At 38.4% G+C, this 24,746-nt stretch overlaps 1 protein-coding gene across 2 annotated transcripts in view; it reads left to right on the top strand.

The window, feature by feature from the left end:
* Positions 1 to 24,746, top strand: part of sptlc3 (serine palmitoyltransferase, long chain base subunit 3) — a 38,083-nt gene that overhangs the window by 2,725 nt on the left and 10,612 nt on the right. For both annotated transcript variants that reach the window (XM_084392423.1, XM_084392422.1), the window contains exons 3-8: positions 2,047 to 2,201; positions 4,160 to 4,308; positions 17,593 to 17,717; positions 20,036 to 20,129; positions 23,174 to 23,279; positions 24,041 to 24,260. In XM_084392423.1, the coding sequence (XP_084248549.1) occupies positions 2,047 to 2,201; positions 4,160 to 4,308; positions 17,593 to 17,717; positions 20,036 to 20,129; positions 23,174 to 23,279; positions 24,041 to 24,260 (849 nt within the window). The remainder of the gene's footprint in view (positions 1 to 2,046; positions 2,202 to 4,159; positions 4,309 to 17,592; positions 17,718 to 20,035; positions 20,130 to 23,173; positions 23,280 to 24,040; positions 24,261 to 24,746) is intronic.

Genomic DNA, 24,746 nt, shown 5'->3' with positions numbered 1-24,746 from the left:
ATTTAGCATTACCTCATGTAGGCTGAACCTTATGCTGAGTTGGTAGGACTTATAGGATTAGAATAACATCTTTCCATGTGTCTAAAAGGCAAATCTTATGAGAGTTGCATACTTAACATTAAAAACTAACTGTAAAAAGATGAGTATAGGCAAGACAAATTATTCTCAAACACTGTTTTCTTTCATGTCATTTGATTTACACACTGTTCACTATGGAAAATCTCCATGATATGTGTGAGGTGATGCTGGGGAGAGGTTAAAGACGCAATTAAACCCCAGAGGACAGTGACTTCATTATTTCTGCTCACAGTCTGTCCGTTGAGAAAAGATGCCTCTTCTCACTCAAAGCTTGTAGTATTATGTTAGATGTGATTATTAAAAGGCATAAATTGAGCTATTTAAAATTTAGTTGGCAAGATCATGAAATGATAAACTTTTAGAGGGAGTTACACCTTTAGTAAAATAGTGTTAAATTGGTATGAGTGAACACATTGGGAATATTTTGGGAATACTGGGAATACTGCACGCAAAACGAATACGATCTCCGTCCACACCAGCATTTTAGCTGCGTATTAGAATTGATCTCCGTCCACATTAAAACGACTGAAAACTCGGATCACTGGGCATGCGCGTGCCGGTGTAAACCTAGAGACTTTCAAACATCAAAATGTCATTTATTAATATGTATTTGTGTCAAAATGACATATGAACATCTTTTCCTATTCTATTTTGCCTGGAAACGCTTCCAACACGCTTGCGTGTCGCATGAAAAATAGCCGTCGGTTCTATTTCTAGCATGCACCTGAGACGCGGCAGTTTCTTACTGTAAGAAACTGTTCCAGCGGGTGGAGTTTACTGGTACTGAATATTACCTGTGTATATTCCATGACTGATGACACCCAATCATAGAGCCGAGCGTGAGCCTCTGCGTCATCGTTTCTAAAGTCCTCCGTTTTGACCCGTCTTCACTAAAACGCCCCTCCGGAGATTCAAAACGCAAAACGGGGCCGGCAGTGTTTCTAAACTTCTCCGTTTTAGGTCTTCGTTTTGCCGTTTTAGTCTGGACGGGAGGTGCAAACGTAGCAAAAGGTCTCCGTTTCTAAACGAAAACGCAGTAGTGTGGATGTGGATGGGGCCTAAGCTTAATCTTTAAAGTGTAAAAAATACAAATCAGTCAAGAAGTGAGCGCAACAGACATTTCAGTGTAGGAATGCTGCAGCACCACCATTTGCCATTAATATTCAATGAAAATAAATATATGAACCGGAAAGAACAGGTTTCTGCACATTTCACAGAGTGTGCTTGATATGTAGGCCCATACACTCCATCAGCATTTAAGAGCAAAATTTACATAATCTCACAGAATTTCCATTCTCCCTTTTCCTGTTTAACAGAGGTTTCTACGTTGTCGTTTGAGGCACACACCAGCAAAGCTTTAAACTGTGTGCTTTTTGTTAAATGAGAACAAAAAATGGCTATAAGAATCAATAAGAGTGCAGTTTTTGTTTGAGCTTTCTTGGTGTCTTAAGAGAATGCTTTGAATGTGTGATCTAAAACGCTGGGCGAAGATCAGACACCTCCTCAGTGACCAGAAAAACTTGAGTGGCAGTCAAAAGCTTATGCAAAAAGTCAGACTGCAGTTTGTTGCAGCTTTGTTATTTTCTGCTGTCTTAACTATCTCCATAAATAGGATTCTTAACAGTTCAAAGTAGGTTTAATAAAGGCAGCACAATGAGGAGTCTGCATAGCCTCTTCTTTGTTCTTTGGCAGAGTTTACTTAAGGACAAGATGTGGGTGAGTCTCTCAGGACTCTGACACTCACAGAGCAGATGGTTTTGAGACATTCACCCGGTTGTAACTACCCACATGTAAACAGTATCTTTTTATGGCTGATCTTGGGTCACCTGTCCCTCTTCTTTTTTAATGAATAGAGCATATTGTGGAAGGGAAGCATGAAATACTGATGTTAGGCTGTGTTAAAAGTGCTTCTGGTTGTTATGTTGTAATTGTTGATTAATTGTTAAATGTTGATTTCTTGTATTACAGGACTTTGTTCCCCTTTACCAAGATTTTGAAAACTTCTACACCCGGAACATGTACATGAGAGTCAGAGACAACTGGAACCGGCCCATATGCAGTTTACCCGGTCCGGTTTTTGATCTCATGGAAAGGGTATCGGATGATTACAATTGGACTTTTAGGTAAATCTATGCTTTGCATAAAACAAGCTGTTATAACTGTTGAAAAGAGCATGATGTAGAGGTGATGGTTCCTGGTATAAGGTGTTGATTGTCAAGTCTTACTAACTAGCTTAACCAGCAAAACTGGTAAAACAAATTCACCAGAAAGTATTTCATGCGTCATGCATTTTTTTTGACCGCACGAGCACTAACCAGCATTCTTTTAAAAAGAAATTCATGCTTTTATTCAGCAAGAATGCATTAAATTGATAAAAAAGGGACAGTAAAACTTTTAAGTTGTTGCAAAAAAAAAAAAAAAAAAAAAATCTTTTAAACTTTCTGTTCATCAAAGAATCCTGAAAAAAAAATCCATCTGTTTTCAACAGTGATAATATTAAGAAATGTCTTTTGAGCAGCAAATCAGCATATTAGAATGATTTGTGAAGGATCATGTGACACTGAAGATGGTAATGGCTGGTGAAAATTCAGCGTTTACATCACAGGAATAAATGACATTTTAATGTATATTAAAGGGCACCTATTATGCCCCTTTTCACAAGATGTAAAATAAGTCTCTGATGTCCCCAGAGTGTGTATGTTAAGTTTTAGCTCAAAATTGTAGCTACCCAACCGATAATTTTTTACAGCATGTTTCAATTGTCATTTTTTAGGGCTCAGAAAAACGCACCATTTTAGTGTGTATCCCTTTAAATGCAAATTAACTGCTGCTGCCGGCCCAGGGGGCGGAGCCTCACGAGCTCACTAAGAGCCAGGACAATCTCATCTGATAATATCAAAACAGAAACTCTCAGTAGTGGTGTTCATTTCGACTTGGAGTCGGACAATAATGCCCACGTAGCCAGAGAATATATGCTGTATGGAGATAGAACAGGAATAGTTTAGTTTAATTACTTTTATAACTTATTTGTCATCTGCTTTTATCCACTATTAATACAAGCCTGCTGTAGCAGACCCCGTCCGAATGATGACCAAAATATACTGATGAGTTCAATTAAGTTTATTGTACCTCACACAAAAGATGAAGCCTTAGTTTTACTCCAGAAATGAGCTGTCATAAAGTGCGCGCTCTCTCACTTTCATTTTTGCCGTGATCAGTAACGTTAGGCCTGTCGCTCCGGAGACTGTAAGCTGAATCACGAACAGTACAGATCCATCCTCGAGTAACAACGAGAGTAAATGAAGACTGCTAAGTTCATTCTTACATCCAACAACAAAACACCTCAATCGCTTAGGAGACATTCTTGTCTACAGTTGCTCCAGTGTGGAAACAATGGCGGACTGTGTCCAGCTCACTCAGGGCAGGTCTATGCTCAAACTGCAGTGTCAATCAACAGTCGTGGGAGGGGCCTGTGCAAAGTGACGTCACATTGCCCCGAATCTGAGAACAGCTCGTTCTGAGACAGTGCTGATGATTTATGGGGATTTAAAAAAAAGAACTTGGTGGATTTTTATCATTATAGGGTGGTTGTGTACACACACTGCCAACACACATTTATGTTCAAACACCATGTAAAAGTGAATTTTGCATAATAGGTGCCCTTTAAAATAGAAAACACTTGTAATAATACTTCAAAATATTATTCCTTTTTTTTTTCTTTCTTTTTTTTTTTACTGTATTTTGGATCAGATAAATGCATTGAGTATTAGAGACTTCTTTTAAAAACATTATATCAACATTTTAATGCATTTCATCAGAGGAGAAAAATATGAAGTGACAGTTATATGATTTTTTCTTTTGACCTTTTTCCTCATTTTGTTCTGTAATTTCAGCTCATGTTATTTATTGTCTCTTTCAGTGGCCGCCCTAACATGAACTACTGCTTTGTATTGCACAAAGTTCTTTTATATTATACCCAATGATTTTAGTTCTACCCTAGAACAAGAATGATCTATGTACAGGCTAGTCAGGATAAATCAATATCAATAACGGTTTGGTTGATTTGTTTCTTCTCTGTCAGGTTAACAGGGAGAACCATTGAGAACGTCATAAACATGGGCTCCTACAACTATCTGGGTTTCGCTGAAAACAATGTTGACTTCCTGAAAACCGTAGCAGAGGTGACCAGACAGTATGGGGTGGGCGTCTGCAGCACAAGACAGGAACTAGGTATTTGTGTGGTTACACCACAAACTAAACGTATTTCAGAAACAGGTCACCTATAGCGTCCAACATTGTTTTCTTAACCCTCTGGGGTCTGAGCTGTTTTCTGGGCCTGGAGGTGTTCTGACATGCTCTGACATTTGTGCTTATTTCTGTTACTTGTGACATTTTCATGGCTAAAGTCTGATTACACTGTATTCAGCACAAACTCTGCTACAATAATATATCAGCAGCATGTATGTAAAAGTTTGTAGTTTTGAGATAATGACATTTATGCGTGGTTTGTGAAAATACAAAAAAAAATTTGTCACTGAAATAAGGTCATGAAACCCATACTGATTATTTCTTCACAAGACTTTTGGAAATTGTATCACGTAGCCTAGAATATTTGCTCCAAAACTATGTGAAAATCACCCTGACTGCTCATTCAGAGAAGACAATATATTGATTTAAAATTTCTAAGACGTGTTTTGTGTGAAAAAGCAATATGCGAAGGGGCGGATCATCTCATTAATATGCAAGCTTTTCACACCTGAGAAAGACAAAGACACTCCCTAATGGCCCTATTAGGAGCTAACAGGCCCTGTCATTCTGAGCAACCTTGCACAAAGAATGAGGAGATTTAAAAAAGAATGGCTTTTTGATTGGATTTATTTACAACACAACATAATCCAAATATACACAACAAATGACAAAAAAGCACTAATTGAAAACAATGATCCAAAGACAGAGACCTTTATGCCATTCCTAAAAACATTGTACATACCTTTCATTTCCAAGGTGTTTGATTTTCACTTTACCATGTTTATGTACAGAGACTCATGTCAGTGGCATCTGGTCCCTGAAAAAAAAAAAGTGAACATACTGATATCAAGAGAAATAGGGAATATAGTTCTAAAATGTATTGGGAATAAATTTTAGATTTTTCTGGTTAAAATTGCTTTTTAAAATTCACAGAATACACACACACACACACACACACACACACACACACACACACACACACACACACACACACACACACACACACACACACAAATGTTTCCAACAATATATAATATAATGAACACCAGGTTTGTTGTGCCTTGTAAGCAGTAGGCTATGCACAGTGCGTTTCAAACGCGATCGCGCTCCAAATATGATACATTCAAATGCGATCGCGCTCCAAATATGATACATTCTAACGCGATCGCGCTCCAAATATGATACATTCAAAACCAGAGCTCGCTCCAAAATATGAAACATTATGGTTACCATATTATACATATCTACGTTTGAGCAGATATCCACAGTAAACACGGGTCTAAATATTATAATATTCACCATATATCTAGCAACAGTTCATAGACCAGGTTGAAATCACAAAAATGTGCCTAAATAAAAATCCTCAGGCATTTTTGAGTAAAAGTTGGCAAATAGTCTATTCTAGGGGTATTTTTTATGCTGAATCCATTTTTGCTGTTTGCCAAGCTGTATCTCTTACATGAAACTCAGTAGAGTGCAAAATCCAAGATGACCGCCTCATACGCCAAAATTAGCAAATTTCTCAGCACTGGCTCAAAGATAAACTGTTTTTATTGTGCTATACCATTTATTGAGTAAAGGAAACAAACAGAATAGTCAGAACAAGTTAGTCATTCTGTCTTACAAAATTTCTGGTAAACACTGACTTGTAATTTTGTGTATTTGAGTGTTTATTACTTTTCAACATTTACATGTCCATGAAGTTTAAGGACTTAAATTTAACCAAACTAAATTCTCTTTTGGTTTATTTATGAAAAAGATATTCTCAGAAAGATTGATTGTAAATATTAAGAATTGAGACAAATTACCAAAACATATCACGGTAATGTGTCACACCACTAACATTAGCTTTGAACAGATAAAGGAAATAAACACAGTAAACTTGGCCTAAAATTACCTTATAAAGTTGGACATAACATTAGCTGAATAATAACTAAAACATGAACTGCATGGCATATAAAATGTAATGTTATTTAAACAATGGTACAACAAGATTCTCCAATATGATCATAACAACACAGAGCAGTGCTCTTATTCAGTTCAGCAATTGCTACATTCTGCATCACTTGTCTTGCACTTGCATGCAGCAGAGCAACGCAGACGAGACTTTTTACATTTACATCGTGCACTCATACATCTTAAGGCGCAGTTGCAGCTGATCAATTCCAAACAGTAGTCTGACTAACCGAGGTTACGTTAGGTAACCAAGTACGTTCTCTTAGGAGAGGTTCTCTCGTATTGCCTAAATTGCTTACGCTACGGGAACCCCTTGTCAACGCCGTGCGCGCCGAGCATCCACTGCATGAGTCCCAGGGAAGCCCGGGGAACACAAAACGTGGGAAACAGGCGGCCAGCAACGCGGGCCAGCACATGTACATAAGCACTTCATAGGAAAATACAGAGCGGCTCCGCCGGTCTATGTATAGAGAATATCGCCCTTAGTACAGCTCAACCAGAAGAGCTAATAGTCACGTGAGAGTAGCCTGCACACGAACAAACTGGGCAGAACATACACACCACTTAGACTGATAAAAGTCTAACCTGCAAGGCGGAAACTTCCAGGTTATAAAACGTAACAAATGTAGAGGGGGAGTGTCATGAATAGAAATGCCGCTGGACCAAGCCCACGACGAGGCCATGCCTCTAGTGGAATGGGCCCTGATGCCCATAGGGCACTGCAGGTGTTTGGACGCATAAGCTGCTGCGATAGCGTCCACTATCCATCTGGACAGGCTCTGTTTCGAGGTGGCGAGACCCTTGGTGCGCCTACCAAACGAAACAAAGAGCTGCTCAGAACGCCTGAAGGCGGCGGAGCGTGTGATGTAAACTCTCAGCGCCCTGACGGGGCATAGGAGGTTTTCACCGCCCTCGCTATCGGATGCTGGCAGAGCCGATAGGGAGATGAACTGCGCTCTGAAGGGAGTGCCAATTGCTTTGGGGACATAGCCATGTCTCGGTTTGAGGATGACTTTAGAGTCATTTGGTCCAAACTCGAGACACGCGGGGCTAACGGATAGTGTGTGTAGATCCCCCACGCGTTTTACTGATGACAGAGCTATCAGAAAAACGGTCTTGAGCGAAAGGTATTTTAGGTCCATGGATTCTAACGGTTCAAAGGGAAATGCTTTCAGGGCCTCTAGGACGAAAGTAAGATCCCAAATAGGAACCAAAGGGGGTCGCGGGGGGTTCATCCTCCTGGCTCCTCTAAGGAAGCGGATGATGAGCTCGTTCCTTCCTATCGCGCGGCCGTGCGTAGACTCTGCAAACGCTGCAATAGCCGCAACGCAAACTTTGAGCGTGGAAGGGGACCTGCCCTTGTCCAACAGCTCTAGAAGGAAGGAGAGCACCCACGAAACCCCACATGTGTGTGGGTCCAGGCTCTTTGTATAGCGCACCATTTGGAGAACACTGACCATTTAGACGTGTAGAGTCTTCTCGTAGAAGGAGCTCTAGACTGCGTGATCGTGTTCACGACCCCTTCTGGCAAAGCAATGGTTATTCGTTGATTATCCACGCATGCAGAGACCAGCGCTCTGGATGGGGATACCGGGAATGCATAGCACAAGCGGTGCCAGACCACGTGCTGTTCTGTGTTCTGGACAAGAAGCACTCTGTCAATTGCTTCTCTTTGTTGAGGATCGTGAAGCTTGCCTCTACTTTGTGCAGCTGTTTTTAGTGTCAAAAGGCCCTGTTCTGTCGCATTGTATAGCTTATCTTTCTTGGATTCTTGGCATATAATGCAAGTATCCAATGACATTGACCGGTCAGGCTTCAAACTACACACAGCTTCCATAATTGGTGATCTTATAATCTGACCAACTTCATGGGTACAATTCCACAACTGGAAATATTTTGTGTTGTTTCATGTCGCTCTTTGGATATAAAAATTTATTCTGATGAAAAATACGATGTGTGGAAATAACTGCAGAAAGTAATAGAAAGTAGAAAGTAGAATAAAAAACCTCTTGGATAACTCTGAACTCAATTCACACACTTTGATCCAAAGACAATAGTATGCATGTGACTCCAAACTAGAGATGCGCGGATGGGCTATTATGTCATCTGCACCCGCATCACAAAAATCATCATCCGTCCGCCATCCAGCCGCACCAACGTTTTTGACCAATTTTCAAAACCGCACCCGCCCGCCATCCGTTGATTTGTGTATACATATATTTTTCATTTGATTGGTTCAACCGCCCGCCACCCGCCCGAATTTAATTAAAATATTATTTTTCGTCACGTCATCCGCCCGATCCGCGGTTTATCCGCGGAGTCCGCGGCTGTAACCGCCAACCGCGCATCTCTACTCCAAACAAATGACTCTCGCATTTTAGATATTCTGTTTGTCCATTTGAAATAAGGAGAAAAACAGATATTTTCATGACTACAATGAGAAATAATGCAATTATCATTGTCACATACAAGTATCTTAATTCCCATCTAAATAAACTTTCTCGTTAATTGATGTCGTGCATGATGTAAAGTTTATAAATATAGAATTTCCTGACATTTTAGAGGTCATCTTGAAGTTTGCGCTCTACTGAGTTTCACAAAAGAGATACAGCTTGGCAAACAGCAAAAATGGATTCAGCAGAAAAAATACCCTTAGAAAAGTCTGTTTGCCAACTTTTACTAAAAAATGCCCAAGGGTGTCACATTATCTGAAAATCGACCTAGTCTATCAACTGCAATGTGAAATTTATGCAACAATAACAAACTAATATTTAAGAATTTCTTACCTTACATCTTTCTTGTCTTCAAATCGCGTTCTTCTTCTTCTGAGGTAAAGCCAATGTAAGCTCACGGCACGTCTTTCAAACTCGACGAAAAGCAGAGACTTGTGAAGTTTGTTGGTGCTTTGTTTTTGAGGTAATGAGCGCGTTCGCGTTCCATGTGGAGATTTGCATGTGAATGTCTTTTGCGCTCGTAGGCGTGGTCAAATAAAAAAATAATTAGGAAGCGTTTGAGAAGCTGGACATCTTGTTGGTTTTATACAAATTACTTAAACATAGAATATTTGTTTTCAGTTTGAATCCGATCTTTTTAAAAGTACACACTTAAATGTTTATAAAGGTATATGGCTCATAAATGTGTGACAAGTATTCGCTGAGTTTGGTTTCAGTTTATAGACGTGCTCAAGAAAAAAAAGTTCACCGCGACGGGGAGGCAGAACGCACACCCTGTTTATTTTCTTTATTTTACAAAAACACAATGTTTTGATTTGATTGTTAGTGGACACATACAAAAGTAGAAATATCACAGATTATTTTTTTATATTTCTTTTTTCTGTATGACCATAAATGACGGAGTAATTTAAGTTTATAGTGCTACAATGTGAAGAAAATCCAGCAAAACGCACGGGCGCGTTTGTCGACCTCAGAGGGTTAAAGGGGTCATCGGATGCCCATTTTCCACAAGTTGGTATGATTCTTTAGGGTCTTTAAGTTTGTAACATGCTTTGGTTAAAATTCCTCAATGGTTATGTAAAACCCTTTTACCTCCTCAAAAACAGCTCTGTTCACAGCGACCCGTTTCGGTGCATGTCTCTTTAAATGATAATGAGCAACTGCTCACCCCACCCATCTCCTCCGTGGGGTGTGTCAACACAAGACATTGTCAGAGACAGTATACAAATGGCTGAGGGAGGAAATATGTTAATACGGGACAGTCTGTCAGCGGTCGTGGGCGGAGCATGAGCAATATGACATCATATTGCTCAGAAAATCCAAACGGCTTGATAGTGCTTTTTGTGGATTAAAAGAAAAGGAGTGAATGGATTTTTTTTTTATATATATATATATATATTTTTATTGTATGGCGGTTGTGTCCACTCTGCAAAGACACATTTATATGCAAACACCATATAAAAGTGAATTTTGCATCCGATGACCCCTTTAAGAACAAGCATGGTAGGTTGTTTAGCAACTATTATGGTTTAGTAAATGCCACCATAAACCCTTCAAAAGAATATTTGCTTTGAGCAGCATTAACAGAATTCCTCCTTCACCAATAGATTTATTAATGGCCCAACCTGTTTTTGAATTTGCAACGTAAGTTGATGATTGACTGACTTGTTTCATATCTCTCTCTACAGGTTTATTACATATGTTATGACAAATCAAATGACTCATAATGATCTTCCCGTATTCCCATGCTGACATTTTTTACAAATGTCATGTAGATTGTGTAGGTTTAAAGCTGGCTTGTTTGCAGTAAGGCTAAGAGTTGAAAAGGTTATCTGTACCACAGTGAAGGAAAACCAGGAAATCTGAGGGAATTTTAAAGTGCCCCTATTATGCTATTTTAAAGGCTACTCATTTTGTTTGGAGGGCTCCTATTATAGGTTTGCATGCATTCAAGGTCAAAAAACACTTACATTTTCTCATAATATACATTATACATTACCTAATTTCTCAAAGGCTTGTTTTAAGATTCAGTCTCTCTAAACCCCTCCTTTCCGAGAGCCTACTCTGCTCTGATTGGTCAATAGGTCCAGTCTGTTGTGATTGATCTACCGCTTACAGCTCTTTTCAGAAACAAAACGCCCATTAGCATATTCGAATTTCAGCTTTCTCAGCACTTGATACACAGTGATGCAAACAGTAATTAGTTTTTCTGTATCAATTCCAGCGTGAGTCCTCATCCGCATTCCTACATCAAAGTAGATTCAGATTCGCAGCGCAGAAAACGTCTTCTCGACATGTCACAACACCAACCAAACTCTTCCAGGCCTCGGCTACAACAACAGTGTTTGAGTGCGGGTCAAAGTAGACATTGTTCATGGGCAGCCAATGAATACCATAGGCATTAAGCAAATTTGTTACATTGTTATATAGGAAGTAAGTAAGGAAGTAACAGGAATTAAGACTGGAATTGCTTACGACTCATTTCAGCAGTTCAGAATCTATTATTTTTTTTTAGGAGACAATAACTTTATTTCTGTCATGGCTACTCTCTGAGTGTTTGGCATGGTAATGGGTCTGGGTGGAATAGATCTGCTACGCTGCTGCTGCTGTTGGTTATTGCTGCTGCATAGCAAGTACGGGACTTGCTACATACATGACACGCTGCGTGAGCAAGTAAGACAAGCTGCTGCTGTACAATATAGCATACAAGAATTACCCATAGCAGATCTATACAGGTGGAGTTAGGGAAGGTGGTGGGTTTCTGAAAGTGTGCTGCACTGCTAAGGCAAATGCTAACCAAGTATTTGAAGGTTGAGCAGCGAGCTTATTGGCTACTGATACGGTAGGAACCAATCAGCTGTGCCCTATAGAAAATTATATGATTACAAGCGTTTGAGTTAAGGACCTATTAGCCTGTGCCATCTAGAGTTTCATTACAGAACTTTGTGTTTGTAATGAACAAGTTTCTTTAAAACGTTGCAGACATTTTACATTCACAAATAGCTATATTACACACTGCATGAAAGGTAATATTTGAAAAAGCATGATTTAAAAGTATGATTTCCCGGCTTGAAAAAGTCTGTAGTGAATATAGATTTTTATATATTTTTTTTTTTTTTTTTTTTAATGCTAAATTCTATTTAATTGGTTGGAAAATTATTTTTAAAATGCCTATTGAGTGATCACAAACAACTTTCATGGTAATTAATTTGGTGTGGAAACCCTTGATGGTGGTTTAGAGATTAGACAATTCTAAGCAATTTGTTTGAACCGATGTTCTAGCATCTGGTTATTCTGGTTTGTTACATATGTGACATTTTTCTTAGCTGCTTGATGACTGTCGCTACACTCACTACTGTTCTGACATCAGCAAGGCTGTAAAACATCACATGAGCACAGTTGGGTCAAGTACACTTTACAATTTGTTGTCACTGTTTTATTTCACTTTTTCTTTGTCACAGCTTTTCTGTTTTTCTTTTCTCACATACACTCTTACACAGTATAAATGCACATCCCTCTTAATGATTACATTTTTTCATCAGATATAAGATCATTCATATCTGTAGAAGTAGATAAAGTTGGTAATCTGAGATGTTTTGTCTTCGGTGCTATGCAGTAAATGTACTACTGTGGTGAATCTGAGCCAAATATCAGAAACAGACACGAAAGGAACATGTGATCATGAGTCATGGGAGTATTTGTGTGTAAAGTCCTTTCGTATCATTCATTATTCATTTGAGGGATTCATTTCTTTCTTTCTGCATCTCTCAGAGTCGTTGCTTTGGGATATATTTCTGCAGGCCCTCTGTTACATGAGCAATAACAACTAACCCCACGACTCCCTATTAAGATGCATTTCTAAATTAGACGCGTGTGTGTATTATATATTAGGGATGGGCATTTTTAAATAATTTTGCAGTCAATGTTCATAAACATAAAAAATTAGTAACTGATTATTTTAAAATTCTTTATTTTATTCACAAACATTACATCACCAGTGTTTCAAAATAATTATAAAATAAATATTAAATTATATATTATTTAAAAGTAAATGTATGAAATCTGTAAAATATTAAAGTATATAAAAATATTTTATATTTAAAAATTAAGTATAAATATTCATGAATCTTGTTTTACTAAGTGTTTGACTAATGAAAGATTTGCATTTAGGTACAGGAATCAAAATCACAGAATTACTACCCTTAAATTTGTACTGGAAAATGGCATTGAATCTCCCAAGTTACATTTGATTACTATTTTACTCTAGCCTGGAAATCCAGGCCTAAATTTAAAAGATTAATGGTCTGGCGTCAACTAATGAAAATCGGCCAGCTCGAAGGGCGGCACCAAGCATGCATTTGAAAATCTCACTGCACGCAATTGGATAACACTATGACCAATCACAACAATAAACCCCATACGCTTAGCTACCAGTGGAGCTAACTGGTAGATTATACTCTTAAGGGGGTCGCACACCGGACGCGCAGCTCAGCGCCGCGCCGCGCAGTGCCACGTCTTTTAAATTAGAACACATTATTCTCTATGAGAGTACACACACCAGCGGCGTCTGTCCGCGGCGCCCAGCAACGGCTCAGGACCGTGTTCAAAATCCTGCCGCGCCACAGAGCGCCATTTACATAGTTTTATATTAAATTTACATTTATGTGTCTCAAATCGTAGTTAATGTATATATTACGGACTTCACCCTGTGCTGCAATATACATTTAGTTTTATATTCATTTACAGAAATCAGAAAATTGCTGATGTTATCGGATTTTCAGGTGAGAGTTGTCCTAGACGTGGCGCGGCGCAGCGCTGAGCTGCGCGTCCGGTGTGCGGCCCCCTTTACCGTATCTGGGCGGCAAAACAGCAAAAACGTCCTTCTCGCAAAGGAACGATTCGAGCGCCGTCTTCTGTTCCTCTTTTAGAGAAAAATCCAAGTCTAACTCTATCAGATAACCTGATGTGATTGGTGCAGCTCAGATCGAGGGGCATATTTAATGAGCATCATTATTCGACACCAGAGTAACTCGCTGAGCAAATTCAACTTGTGCTCTCGCGAGAACTCTGGATTACCAGGGTAATTTTACTCACAATTTATGTGATGTTATGTAATGTTTGTTTTGTTTCACTATAACGTGGTCACGGTTGACAGGATGTTTTTGTTCTAATTGCAGGATCAATAAAGCCTGTGTTTGTTTTTGCTGACAGGTTTTAAGACTTCTTCATCATTCATTTACAGAAATTCTGCCTGGAGTGTCTCTGTGTCTTTAGAATTCATTATTGTGTGTGTGTTTGTGTGTGTGTGTGTGTGTGTGTGTGTACTTGTACAACTATCTTTGTGAGGACCGTTTTGAGTTTTAGACCATTGGAGGGAGGACAAAGAGAGTAAAGTGAGGACATTTTGGCCGGTCCTCACTTTCTGAGACCCCTTTAAAGGCCTGTTTGAGGGTCAAGACTTGGTTTTAGGGATAAGGTTATAATTAGGTTTAGGGTAAGGGTTCGGGTTAGGCACTTAGTTGTGATGGGTAAGGTTAGGGTAAGCGGCTAGAGATTGCATTGTGTCAATGAATGTCCTCATAAAGATAGATGTACAAGAGAGTGTGTGTGTGTGTGTATGTGTTTTCAGTCACCATGGACTATTTAAATGTACAAAGAGTTAACATTAATTTACAGTTGTCAAACACTAATATCACTGAAGCACGTGGCACTTTTGGAGGAGTCGACAACATAATGGGTTATTTAAGTGTCACATTTATTGTTACGAGAGCTTAATGTTTCACCATGGTGAAGCAGTCATTGTACAACCAGTGGGTGGCAAATGTTGTTTGCTACACTAGTTTCTTATGAGACAAAAGTTGTCTTTCTCCAGTGCACTTAAGGGGCTCATAAACCAGAATTTTTCATTGAGCTACATCCTTTTTTGTCTTATTGGAGCTATTTAAAATATTAATCTATTTTCTATTTTGTTTTTGAAAATCAGTTCATATGAATTGAGCCCAGAACAGTTCACAGCACCAGTGTTTAAAGGAATTTAGCAAATTTTAAACAAGTTAAGCTTTAGGTGTGCTTTTGATTACTAGAGAAAATAATTTGGGCTTGTCCCTCTGTTTTTAAAAACAAACAAAAATAGCATTTGCAGTGGAAGTCTATGAAAAAAAAAAAGTGAAGTTTGGCTTATTAGCAAAATTTACAGACTTTCAGCGGTTTGCAATGAACATATCAAACAAAAGTAATTAAAATAGCTCAACACAACAAAGTTTCCACAAACTCAACTGAAAATACAACTTTTAATGAGTTCTGCTGTCTCACAATTATTCAACCCCCTGAATAGAATCCTTGCAACAGCACAAATCTGCAAAACAGGTGTTGTCTCAAGCACACCTGGTGCAACTAATGAAGCCCTTGATTAGTTGCATCGGGTGTCATTGGACCTTCCAACAGGACAAATATCAGCAAAGGGGTGTTCTACTAAGTAATAATGATTCATGCCATGAAGGAGTTAAATAATTTGAGACTGCAGAAGTCATTAAAAGTTGCATTTTCAGTTGAATTTGGGAAAACCACTTGAAACATTTGCTGTGTTGAGCTATTTCAATTACTTTTGTTAGATTTGTTCATTGCAAACTGCTAAAAGTGCAATGGGGAAAATGTTATGCTTTACTCTTGGTGTATGTATTATTCTGGTGCAATTCCTTCACCCATAAACTTTCACAGTAGATATTACCGTAAACATGATTTTCTATGGTAGTCTGTGCCCACAGATGATATTGACTGAGCTTCATTTGTATTTAACCCTGAACATAACTCATTACTGTTTTCAGATCTGTTTCCATCCATTTAAATTAAATTAGGTTAAGGTTGAGAACTTGCTGTTTTATGGGCAGTTTCTGCTTGTTTGTACACTCCCAGCAAGTGAATGAGATCTTCATGGATCTCGCTCTCATTTCTCACTTCATTAGACTACTACAATACCCCAGTTACAAGTCAAGACCCTTATGTGTTTTCCTCTGTATTGAGCGAGCTTCTTAGTTCTCACTCTGAAGTGCAGTTTAGCCACCCTGGACCTGATTCAGGTTTAATCAAACTCATCACCCTTCAGCTGCTGCTGTGAGAGGGAATGATCAGAGGTCCGGAGTAATCAATGGTGTTTTAGAGTGCAAAGCTCTCCAAAGGAATCATGTAAAAGGAGAGGCATTTATTCACAGACCAACACTGAGTGTGTCGTGCATTCACTCTTGACTGCTATCTTATCCGGTAGGAAATATCTTTAGCCTGAATTTCTTGCTTTAAAGCTGTTAAACAGACCTTTATGGTTTTTTTGCCACTTTGGTATGTGAGAGGGGTCCATGGGAGCAGAAAATTATGGGAGTCCAACTCCAATTGCCCACAAGTATAGTGGTGTTTTTAAATGATTGCATTTGTTTTGTATTGTATGTATGTGTGCATGGTTGTGCATTTAGATTTGAATTAATAATGTAATTTACTTTCTAATAACATTCCAGAACTTAAATAGAATTTTAATTAAGACCGCAAACAGGATGCAGACCTGTTATTCGAATTTAAATTTCGGGAAGTTCAATTAAATTGCTGTAAGTGTAGTTATTAGTCAATAATATATTTTGTTTGAAACACGCAAGCATAATTATACAGACAACATATGGTGGATTTCCAGAAACATTAGATGGTATTGATGTATTAGTCAGTAAATTCCTCATCCACAACCTGAAGGGTGCGGCCGGCCAATTCAATTCAAATTCCAACTAATGAGTTTAAAGGGATAGTTCACCCAAAAATCTAAATTCACCCTCATTTACCCCATTCATTTACTCACCCTCATGTTTTTCTAAAACTGTATGACTGTGGAACATAAAAGAAGATATTTTGAGAAATGTCTGTGGTTTTTGTGGTTTGGTTACCAACATTTTTCAAAATATCTTCGTATGTGTTCTGCAACATAAAGAAAGTCATACAGGTTTGGAACAAAATGATAGTGATTAATAATAACAGAGTTTTGGGGTGAACACTTCCTTTAAAGTGAGTCAAATTCTGAGTTTTTCCTAGTACTGGTGTAAAAACGTCTAACTAATCAAGGCCTGTTTATTATTTCAAAAGACAATAACATCATTCTGCTGTAGCAATAAAAAAGAACACTTTAGAGATTTATGGCACATCTATAGCCTATATATCTATCTATATTTTACATATGAGGCATGGGTCACATTTTTATCTCACAGTATCAGATATTTTGATTTGTTTTTGTCTTAACATCATGGTAGTATTGTTGAGTATTTGTTTAGTATGTTTGTTTCCCCTATGCTGGCGCTCTCTGAGCCTCTAAAACTAGAAAAGCTGAAGAAGACATGTTGAAATTTCTAAACTATTTTCCTCCAAAGCAGTAGAATGCCTAATCTTATCGGGAAAGACTGTGGTCAATAATAAATTCTTAAAGTGTATGAATGAAATGGATGAGAGCAGACTACTGTTGTTCTTTTGTCCTGCCAGAATGCTTTTAACACTTCCTGTTGTTCATGGTCCTAAATACCTTCTGTAGTGGACATGGAGAGTTGTTGCCTTAGATTTTATTTGTTCAGAAGTCTCAAGTTATTGATAATCGCAAGCAGGTCTTTGAGCAAGCAGGAAGCAAGTATTTTCTTTTTTCAGTTTTTGTTCTTGTGGTTAAAGAAAGTGGTCAGCACATGTGTTGCTGACATGTTGAACTGTGGTGCTCTGGCCTGTGACATTTTCTGTTCCTCTTTATTGTACAAAGAAAAGAGACAAGTCATCAAGGAGACTTTTGTAAACTAATTTTCATAAAAGTGTTAGCTTATACTTTTCATTATCTTTTTTTTTATAGGCAACTTCAGCATCCATGAGAAACTGGAGCGACATGTGGCTGAGTTCTTGGGAATGGAGTCTGCCATGGCGTTTGGAATGGGTTTCGCCACCAATTCCATGAACGTTCCTGCTCTGGTCGGAAAGGTCAGCGTTTAAAAATTAATCCTCAACGGTGCCTCTTTATTTTTTTACATCTGTCTTAAATCACTCAATTTTATCTGCTGAAGTGAGCTCACGAGTGTTGTATATTAATCCATTATCTCTGGGCGCCTGCTATTAATTGCCACAATAAATAGTTTTTCCCGCACTACAGAATAACCCAATGAACCAGCACACTAAACAAACCCTTGTTACAAATTATGCTCAATCAGATAAACAAGCACAGTTAGAACTGACAGTGTTTGTTTAGGGCGTCTCATTAGGGATTGTTTATACTGAGGCCAATGATGTGGTCGTCATAACCAGCTCAGATGAGAGGACCTCAGGATCTGGATGTGATCCAGAGGGCTGGGGGACTTTCTTAAGGATTGTGCTGAGGGGGATGTTCTTCCCTTAAGAAAGTCCTCATGATGTATGTTGTAGCCTTGAGGGATTGGTTAAGCAGTGAGTCCAACAACTTGTCCCTTCTGGAGGAGGTGTCAGTTCAAGGCCTCTCAAGGTGAAGATATGACAGCAACCATTGTTGAATCAGGCCAGGCTCTGCTGATACTGAGAATTCGTCATCCAGTTCACAACAAAAGATCTGAATGTTAAAAAGTTCAATTCATTTGAACAAAACCATTTTTTTAAACTGCTTCCCATAGTTGGTAAAGCTGGCGACAGCTTGCAAAACCAAGGCTGGGGTTCGTTTCCCAGTGAACATGCTCAGTGATAGAATGCCATGTAATGGTCCATTCACACAGAACGAATGCTTGCATTCCACTGTGCTGCTTTTCCATTGTTGTTCTATGTAAACATGCACTACCAGACAGACGTGTTTAACCATTGTGCTTGTGTCTCAAGTTAAAAGAAGTTCAACTTTTGGGGGGAAAAGCGCATCTTCTTTTTCTCTTTCCACTGATCTGCATCTCGCGTTTGTAACTGGAAAAACGTGTTCTGTGTGAATGGTCCCTTAGATGCTTTGGATAAAAGTGTCTTTCAAATGCATAAATGTAACTCAACTGATTTAAGTCATTATTCCCAGTTCCCAGATGTCATTGCATGTCTTTTTGTTGACAAATTATAAGGATGGACTTTTAATTATCTTCTCTCCTTAAAAGGTTTTTATTACTATTATATGTGTAAGAACCACCTCACCGGTGGCCACTGTCCAGACAGATCATTCCCTATCTGGGCAGGATTATATTTAAATGAGCTCAAAAGAATGAACAATTAAGATTCAATGACAGAAAAGGAGAGAGAGAGAAGATAATAAAAATAGATAAATTAACAAATAAAATAAGTAAAAGTATTATATAATACGTGCATGCAAGAATACTATGAAGAGAGTGATCTGCCATGTTTTTTTGCATTTTATTATGTTTTATTCATTTATTGGTATCAATAAAGTCATTGGTATCACTTTATTTTACAGTCATGTTCCCCATGTGCATACTATAAACTTTATTATAGTTATTACAATAACTGGGTAATAACTAAGTACTTACCCTGAACCTACCCCTAAACCTAACTTTAAACGGTTAGTTCACCCAAAAATGTAAATTCTGTCATCAATTACTCACCGTCATGTCGTTCCAAACCCGTAAGACCTTTGTTCATCTTCGAAACACAAATTAAGATCTTTTTGATTCAATCTGAGAGGTTAAATTCTGAACCACCCATAGGCAGCAAAGTCATTGTAACTTTCAAGGCCCAGACAGGTAGTAAATACATAGTTAAAATAGTCCATGTGACTAATGTGGTTCAATCTTAATATTATGAAGCGACGAGAATACTTTTGTGCGAAAAAATAACCACATTATTCAACAATTTCTTCTCTTCCACGTCGTTCTCCTACACTGTTGACGTAGTGTAAACTGTGCAGCGCTTTCGGTTTCTACGTCAGAATGTAGGCTCACCATTGGCCGACGCTGGTCATGTGAGCACCACGACACATGCATATGATGCTAACATAGGAACTAACCAGTAATGAGCCGACATTCTGACGTAGAACAGTACTTTCTTAGGTAAGTACACGCAAGTGCACGTACTGTAAAATAAAGTGCAACCCTTTTATTTTTACTCTTTTTATTATAGTATGGTATTTAGTATGACTTTCTGTAAAACACTGTACACAGTGTTTTAAAAGGTGCTATATAAATAACGCTGTTATATACTGTTTGTAAAAATGACTGTTTGTGATTGTGTTTTGTATGACCCTCACATTATTATTTCACACAACGTGTTATTGATGGATTCCTGCTTTAGATTCCTGCTTCGTAATGTGTTCAGAGCCATGCAGTAACATTATGCCTTGTTTCCAGGGCTGTTTGATCCTGAGCGATGAGCTAAATCACACGTCCCTTATCCTGGGAGCCAGGTTGTCGGGCGCAACCATTCGAGTTTTCAAACACAACAGTAAGTACATATTCACAATATTATGAAATTTAAATATACCAGGTCACGGTGTGTTAAGTTATCAACACAAGTTGCTTAAGGTTCAATATTCTGAGGTGATCACCTTCACAGTTAGTGATGGTTAGCCGAATACGTTTAAGCATTAGCCTGCAGCGAGGCATATTTGGGGTTTTAAAATGGCTGTTCTTTAGGGAATCCATTGTAGTTAATGGTATTCTTGTGTAGCTAGTGGATGACTGGTGTGCGTCTTTCTCCAGAGGATGGAATACATGATGCATGAAGAACAAAAGCTTGAATGTACTCTCGCAGTGCCGTGTAATACTTGGTTGTAGGTCCTTAAGGCAAAGCTTGGAGACTCTACATGCCACCGTCTGACCTGAAAATGGTCTTTATTAAAAGTGACAGAGGAGACCCAACTGCATCGCACTTGATAAGCTGGTTCAGGTGTATTTGATTAGGGTCAGAACTATAGAAGGTCACTTGAAGTCAACTTGGAATCTCAGAGATCTGATTTCATTGAGAGTGTATGATGTAACATGGGCGGATGTGATGAGTTATGATAAACATTTACTTCGAAGTAAATGAAATGCATCAATTAGTCAACGTTCATAATTATTTGATAATCCAAACCTGTTTAGCAAGCATTTGCAGAGACAGGGGCGTAAAATATGGTATGATTCTCTGTTCATACCTGTACACCTGCAGAATAAATGTTGTCATTGCATAACAATGAATGTATCACGCACATTTTGATTGTTAGGACATGTGTGTTGACAAATATCTACCACACCAACGCTAGCATTGCCATTTTGATTCTTTATCCGTCATCTTCTGAGGATTGCGCAATGGTCAGAAGTTGAAAAATTCCACATCCAACTTGATATGAAAAACAGCATAAATTCTGCAGGAAGGTAGATATTATTTATCTATGTTTCTCTGGTTGATGTCAGCTTATGCTCATTTGCACATTTGAATGCAAACAGACTCAATTTGTTCAAATGCTCTGAATGTGCTGCTGACATTGGGAATATTTAGGCCTGTGTTTTGGCTTCTGGTTAGTTTATCAATTACATAAGCATTTGCTTGAACACTTGGATTTTCCTAGGGAAAAGATTACAGCTGTAAAAATATGGTACACAGAATGTGGATTTTTTTTTTGTAGTTTCATTTGAAAGCTGCACATAGTTTTGAATAATGATTTTTGCCGTTTTGTACATGTCAAAGTGACTGTGGGTAGTGAGTGGGTAGGTTTCCACTGCACACCGAATATGTTTTTTATATTATAAGTACAAATTATTCTGGCTCAAAACCTTCATAACCAAGCTGCAAATATTGTCATTGTCTTATTGAATAAACTAGTGATAACTTAACACACAAGTAAACAAAGATTTAGCCAAACATAGTTTGACATTTCTCCCCCCATGCCTTGTTTCATCTAGTACTACATTTCACTTGTCAATTCTTCTTCTTATAGTTGTTCTTAACCTGAAACCTTTGCAAGGTCTGTTTAGGTGAGTGTAGTATTTCAGGACTGCATGGATAGTGAAAGCAGGCCGCGTCCACATTGGCCTTCACTGGCCTAAATAAGTTCACCTGTTTGAAATGAGGCCACTTTGATAAGAGACATTCTTTTCATTGGGCTTTGCGTCACTTTTTATTCATAGAGACAGTAGAGAAGGCAGGACGTTTTTAGAGTAAGAGAGAAGATGAATGAGATCAGGTTGAGACACAGGCCAGAATCAAACCTGCATCTAATACATTTTCTTTTATTTTGCAGTTCAACTCTGCCATCTGTTGGCTAGTTTGTAGTGTTGCCATGTCTGGTTATCTTAAGTGACTTAAGATTAAGATATGGGGGGGATGAGTGGGGGGCTGCTCAAAACAGGCACACATTTGAAAAACAGTCACACATTTGAACTTGCACAATAAAATATGACCAACCAATAATAGCATCGCTGAATATCCCAGTGTGCCTTTAGAGCTCTTTTACATAAGATCGCTATTGATCACTGTTATTTATTCCCCTTTTCTTTCCATGTTTAAGCCTTTTTCAACCCCTCACCTAGGATACAATTATTGGAAAGGCTTTTTTTTTTTTTTTTTTTTTTTTTGCAGTAAGATGCAATTTAGCCTTGGTTAATGTGTATGCCAAAATAAATTAGATCATTGAACTCAAGCAATTCTCCCTGATCCATAAACACCCTTACACTCCCAAAAGCAAATTACTTTGCCAGACCATTTTTCTAGCAAGGTCTGGCAACACTGCCAGATTGTGTCTCAGTAATCGGACACATTTAAAGTCCATAAATGTCCATTTTTCTTTTTTTTTCTTTGTTTATGCCTTAAAATAGCTTGAATGTAACTCTACACCCTTACCTCATTTAATTAAACGCTGTTCTATGAATATGCAAATTAGCCCTGCCTCCACTCACTCACACCAGCTCAGAGATCCACTCGTTGACGATCACACGTTGACGTGATTGGTTACAAGGCAGTTTGTGACGTCAAAAACGTTTGGTTCACTGCAGTTTTAAGGAGAAAATGCTGTGAAACCAGAAAATGGTGTTGACTTATGAATTTGCACATGGTTTGTCTTAAAGCATATTAAAAACACCACAGACATAAAAACAACATTAAAAGCTTGATTTTTCACCACAGGGACTTTAAATCAGGTCCAGAAAGAGGATTGAGAAACACTGTTCTATATATCTAAGAACAAAACTTGTTGGCCACATACAGTTAGAAGCATCTAGAACAAACACGTTCAGTTGTTTGTCATTTGGAATAGAGATAGGTGATGTAATATAAGAGCCATATATATTTCTAAAGGTGATTTCATAGAACTAAATTTCCTCTGCTCACAACTGCCACATAAAAATGTCTTATATCCAACCACTTGGCATTTATGAGCGTATCCTTCTTATTTTGGTTTGGGAAGACCTAAAAATAAGTTTTTTTTTTTTTTTTTTTTTGGTTTCAAACAGTGTGTATTTCTGTTAATACCTTGTTGTGTCATAACGTGCCGGTTTTGTGTTTGGTTGCAGACATGCAGAGTCTAGAAAAGCTGCTGAAGGAAGCGATTTGCTCAGGGCAACCTCGTACCCATCGCTCTTGGAAGAAGATTCTCATCATGGTGGAGGGCATCTACAGGTGAATGTTTACAATCATATTCACTCCAGCCTTGACGTAAGCAGCTACATCAAATGAAAGAGGATGTAACTGTGCAAACTACGAAAGTATAGCTCAAATTGCTTTACAAAGTAGCAGAAAGTAAATTAAATCTGCCATTTACTATCATTGTTGGAGAACAGCTACAACGTTTTGGATTTAATAACCAGTGGCACCTACTTTGGCTGCAGTGGAGATAATGAAATTGTCTATGCCTCTTTATCACTGTTGTTTATTTGAGTTTTTCTGATGTGTAATGTCACCCATTTGGACACTGCCTGTCTGATTGTTGGTTTATTGAGGTCAAAGTCTTCAGTCATGGTAGTGTGACCCTTTCCAGCCTCGTGAGCATTGATAACCCTTTGTTGTAAGGTCATTTATTGCATAAATCTGTGCTCAGTGTGCTGTGACGTGAACACTGAAGGTTCATAAACTTTATATGAAATTCACACACGATTATAGAAGATTTTAAACAAGTCACAAACTTGCAACCAGATCAAAACATTTACAGTGCCTAGTTCCGTATCTGAGACAGGTGTGATTTTTCAGGACACCTATTTCAGTAATATCTGCCAAGTAGTAGAGACGTTTTACTGTATAGTAGTTTTGATGGTAGGTATTTTAAATGTAAAATATTCAAGTTGATGGATTATGAAAACTAAACTAAAAAGTATATGTATTTTTTTTGTCAGTGATCTTACAAATTTTATTTTAACTGAAATTTTTTTGTCTGTTTCTTTCAGTATGGAAGGCTCTCTTGTCAGGCTGCCAGAGATCTTAGCACTAAAGAAGAAGTACAAGGCTTATCTGTACCTCGATGAGGCCCATAGCATCGGGGCCGTGGGCCCCACAGGTCGGGGAGTTACAGAACATTTTGGAGTGGACCCCAATGAAGTGGACGTTCTGATGGGAACCTTCACTAAGAGCTTCGGGGCTGCTGGCGGATACATAGCTGGCAAAAAGGTAGGCATCATGTAATACTTTACTATCAAGGGCCTTTTAACAAGGCATTTCCTGAGGCACGAAATCAGCCCAATGTTTTACAGAAATTCAGCCCGTTGAGCTACTGTTTGTCGTTTGGTGACGCTCGTGGTGCAGAAATGCACAATGCACCAGCATGCACACCATCCTCCCTTCCTGTCTTTTTCAAGCACATACACATGGTCTCATTTCATGATGTGAAACTACATATGTTACCCAAATGTCACTGACGCTCCTGCCACAACACCACCTCTCTCATCTCATTACTCCATTAAAAAAGACCACTTCACTTCATAACCACATCACGGACATGGCAGTTGATTATAAAAGACTGAAAACGAAAAAGACTGCAGGTTTTTTACATTACACATACTTTGGAGAACAGAGTGAGGGGGAAAGAGAGAGAGACCCCACATGTGTGTTGCGTAATATTAAGTGTGCTGTTAATAAGGTGAGACTGTCGGCCAG

The sequence above is a fragment of the Rutilus rutilus genome (assembly GCF_951802725.1).
Source record: "Rutilus rutilus genome assembly, chromosome: 20".
NCBI lineage: Eukaryota > Metazoa > Chordata > Actinopteri > Cypriniformes > Leuciscidae > Rutilus > Rutilus rutilus.
The sequence above is the reverse complement of the archived record's forward strand: the minus strand, read 5'-3'. Positions and strand labels throughout refer to the sequence as shown.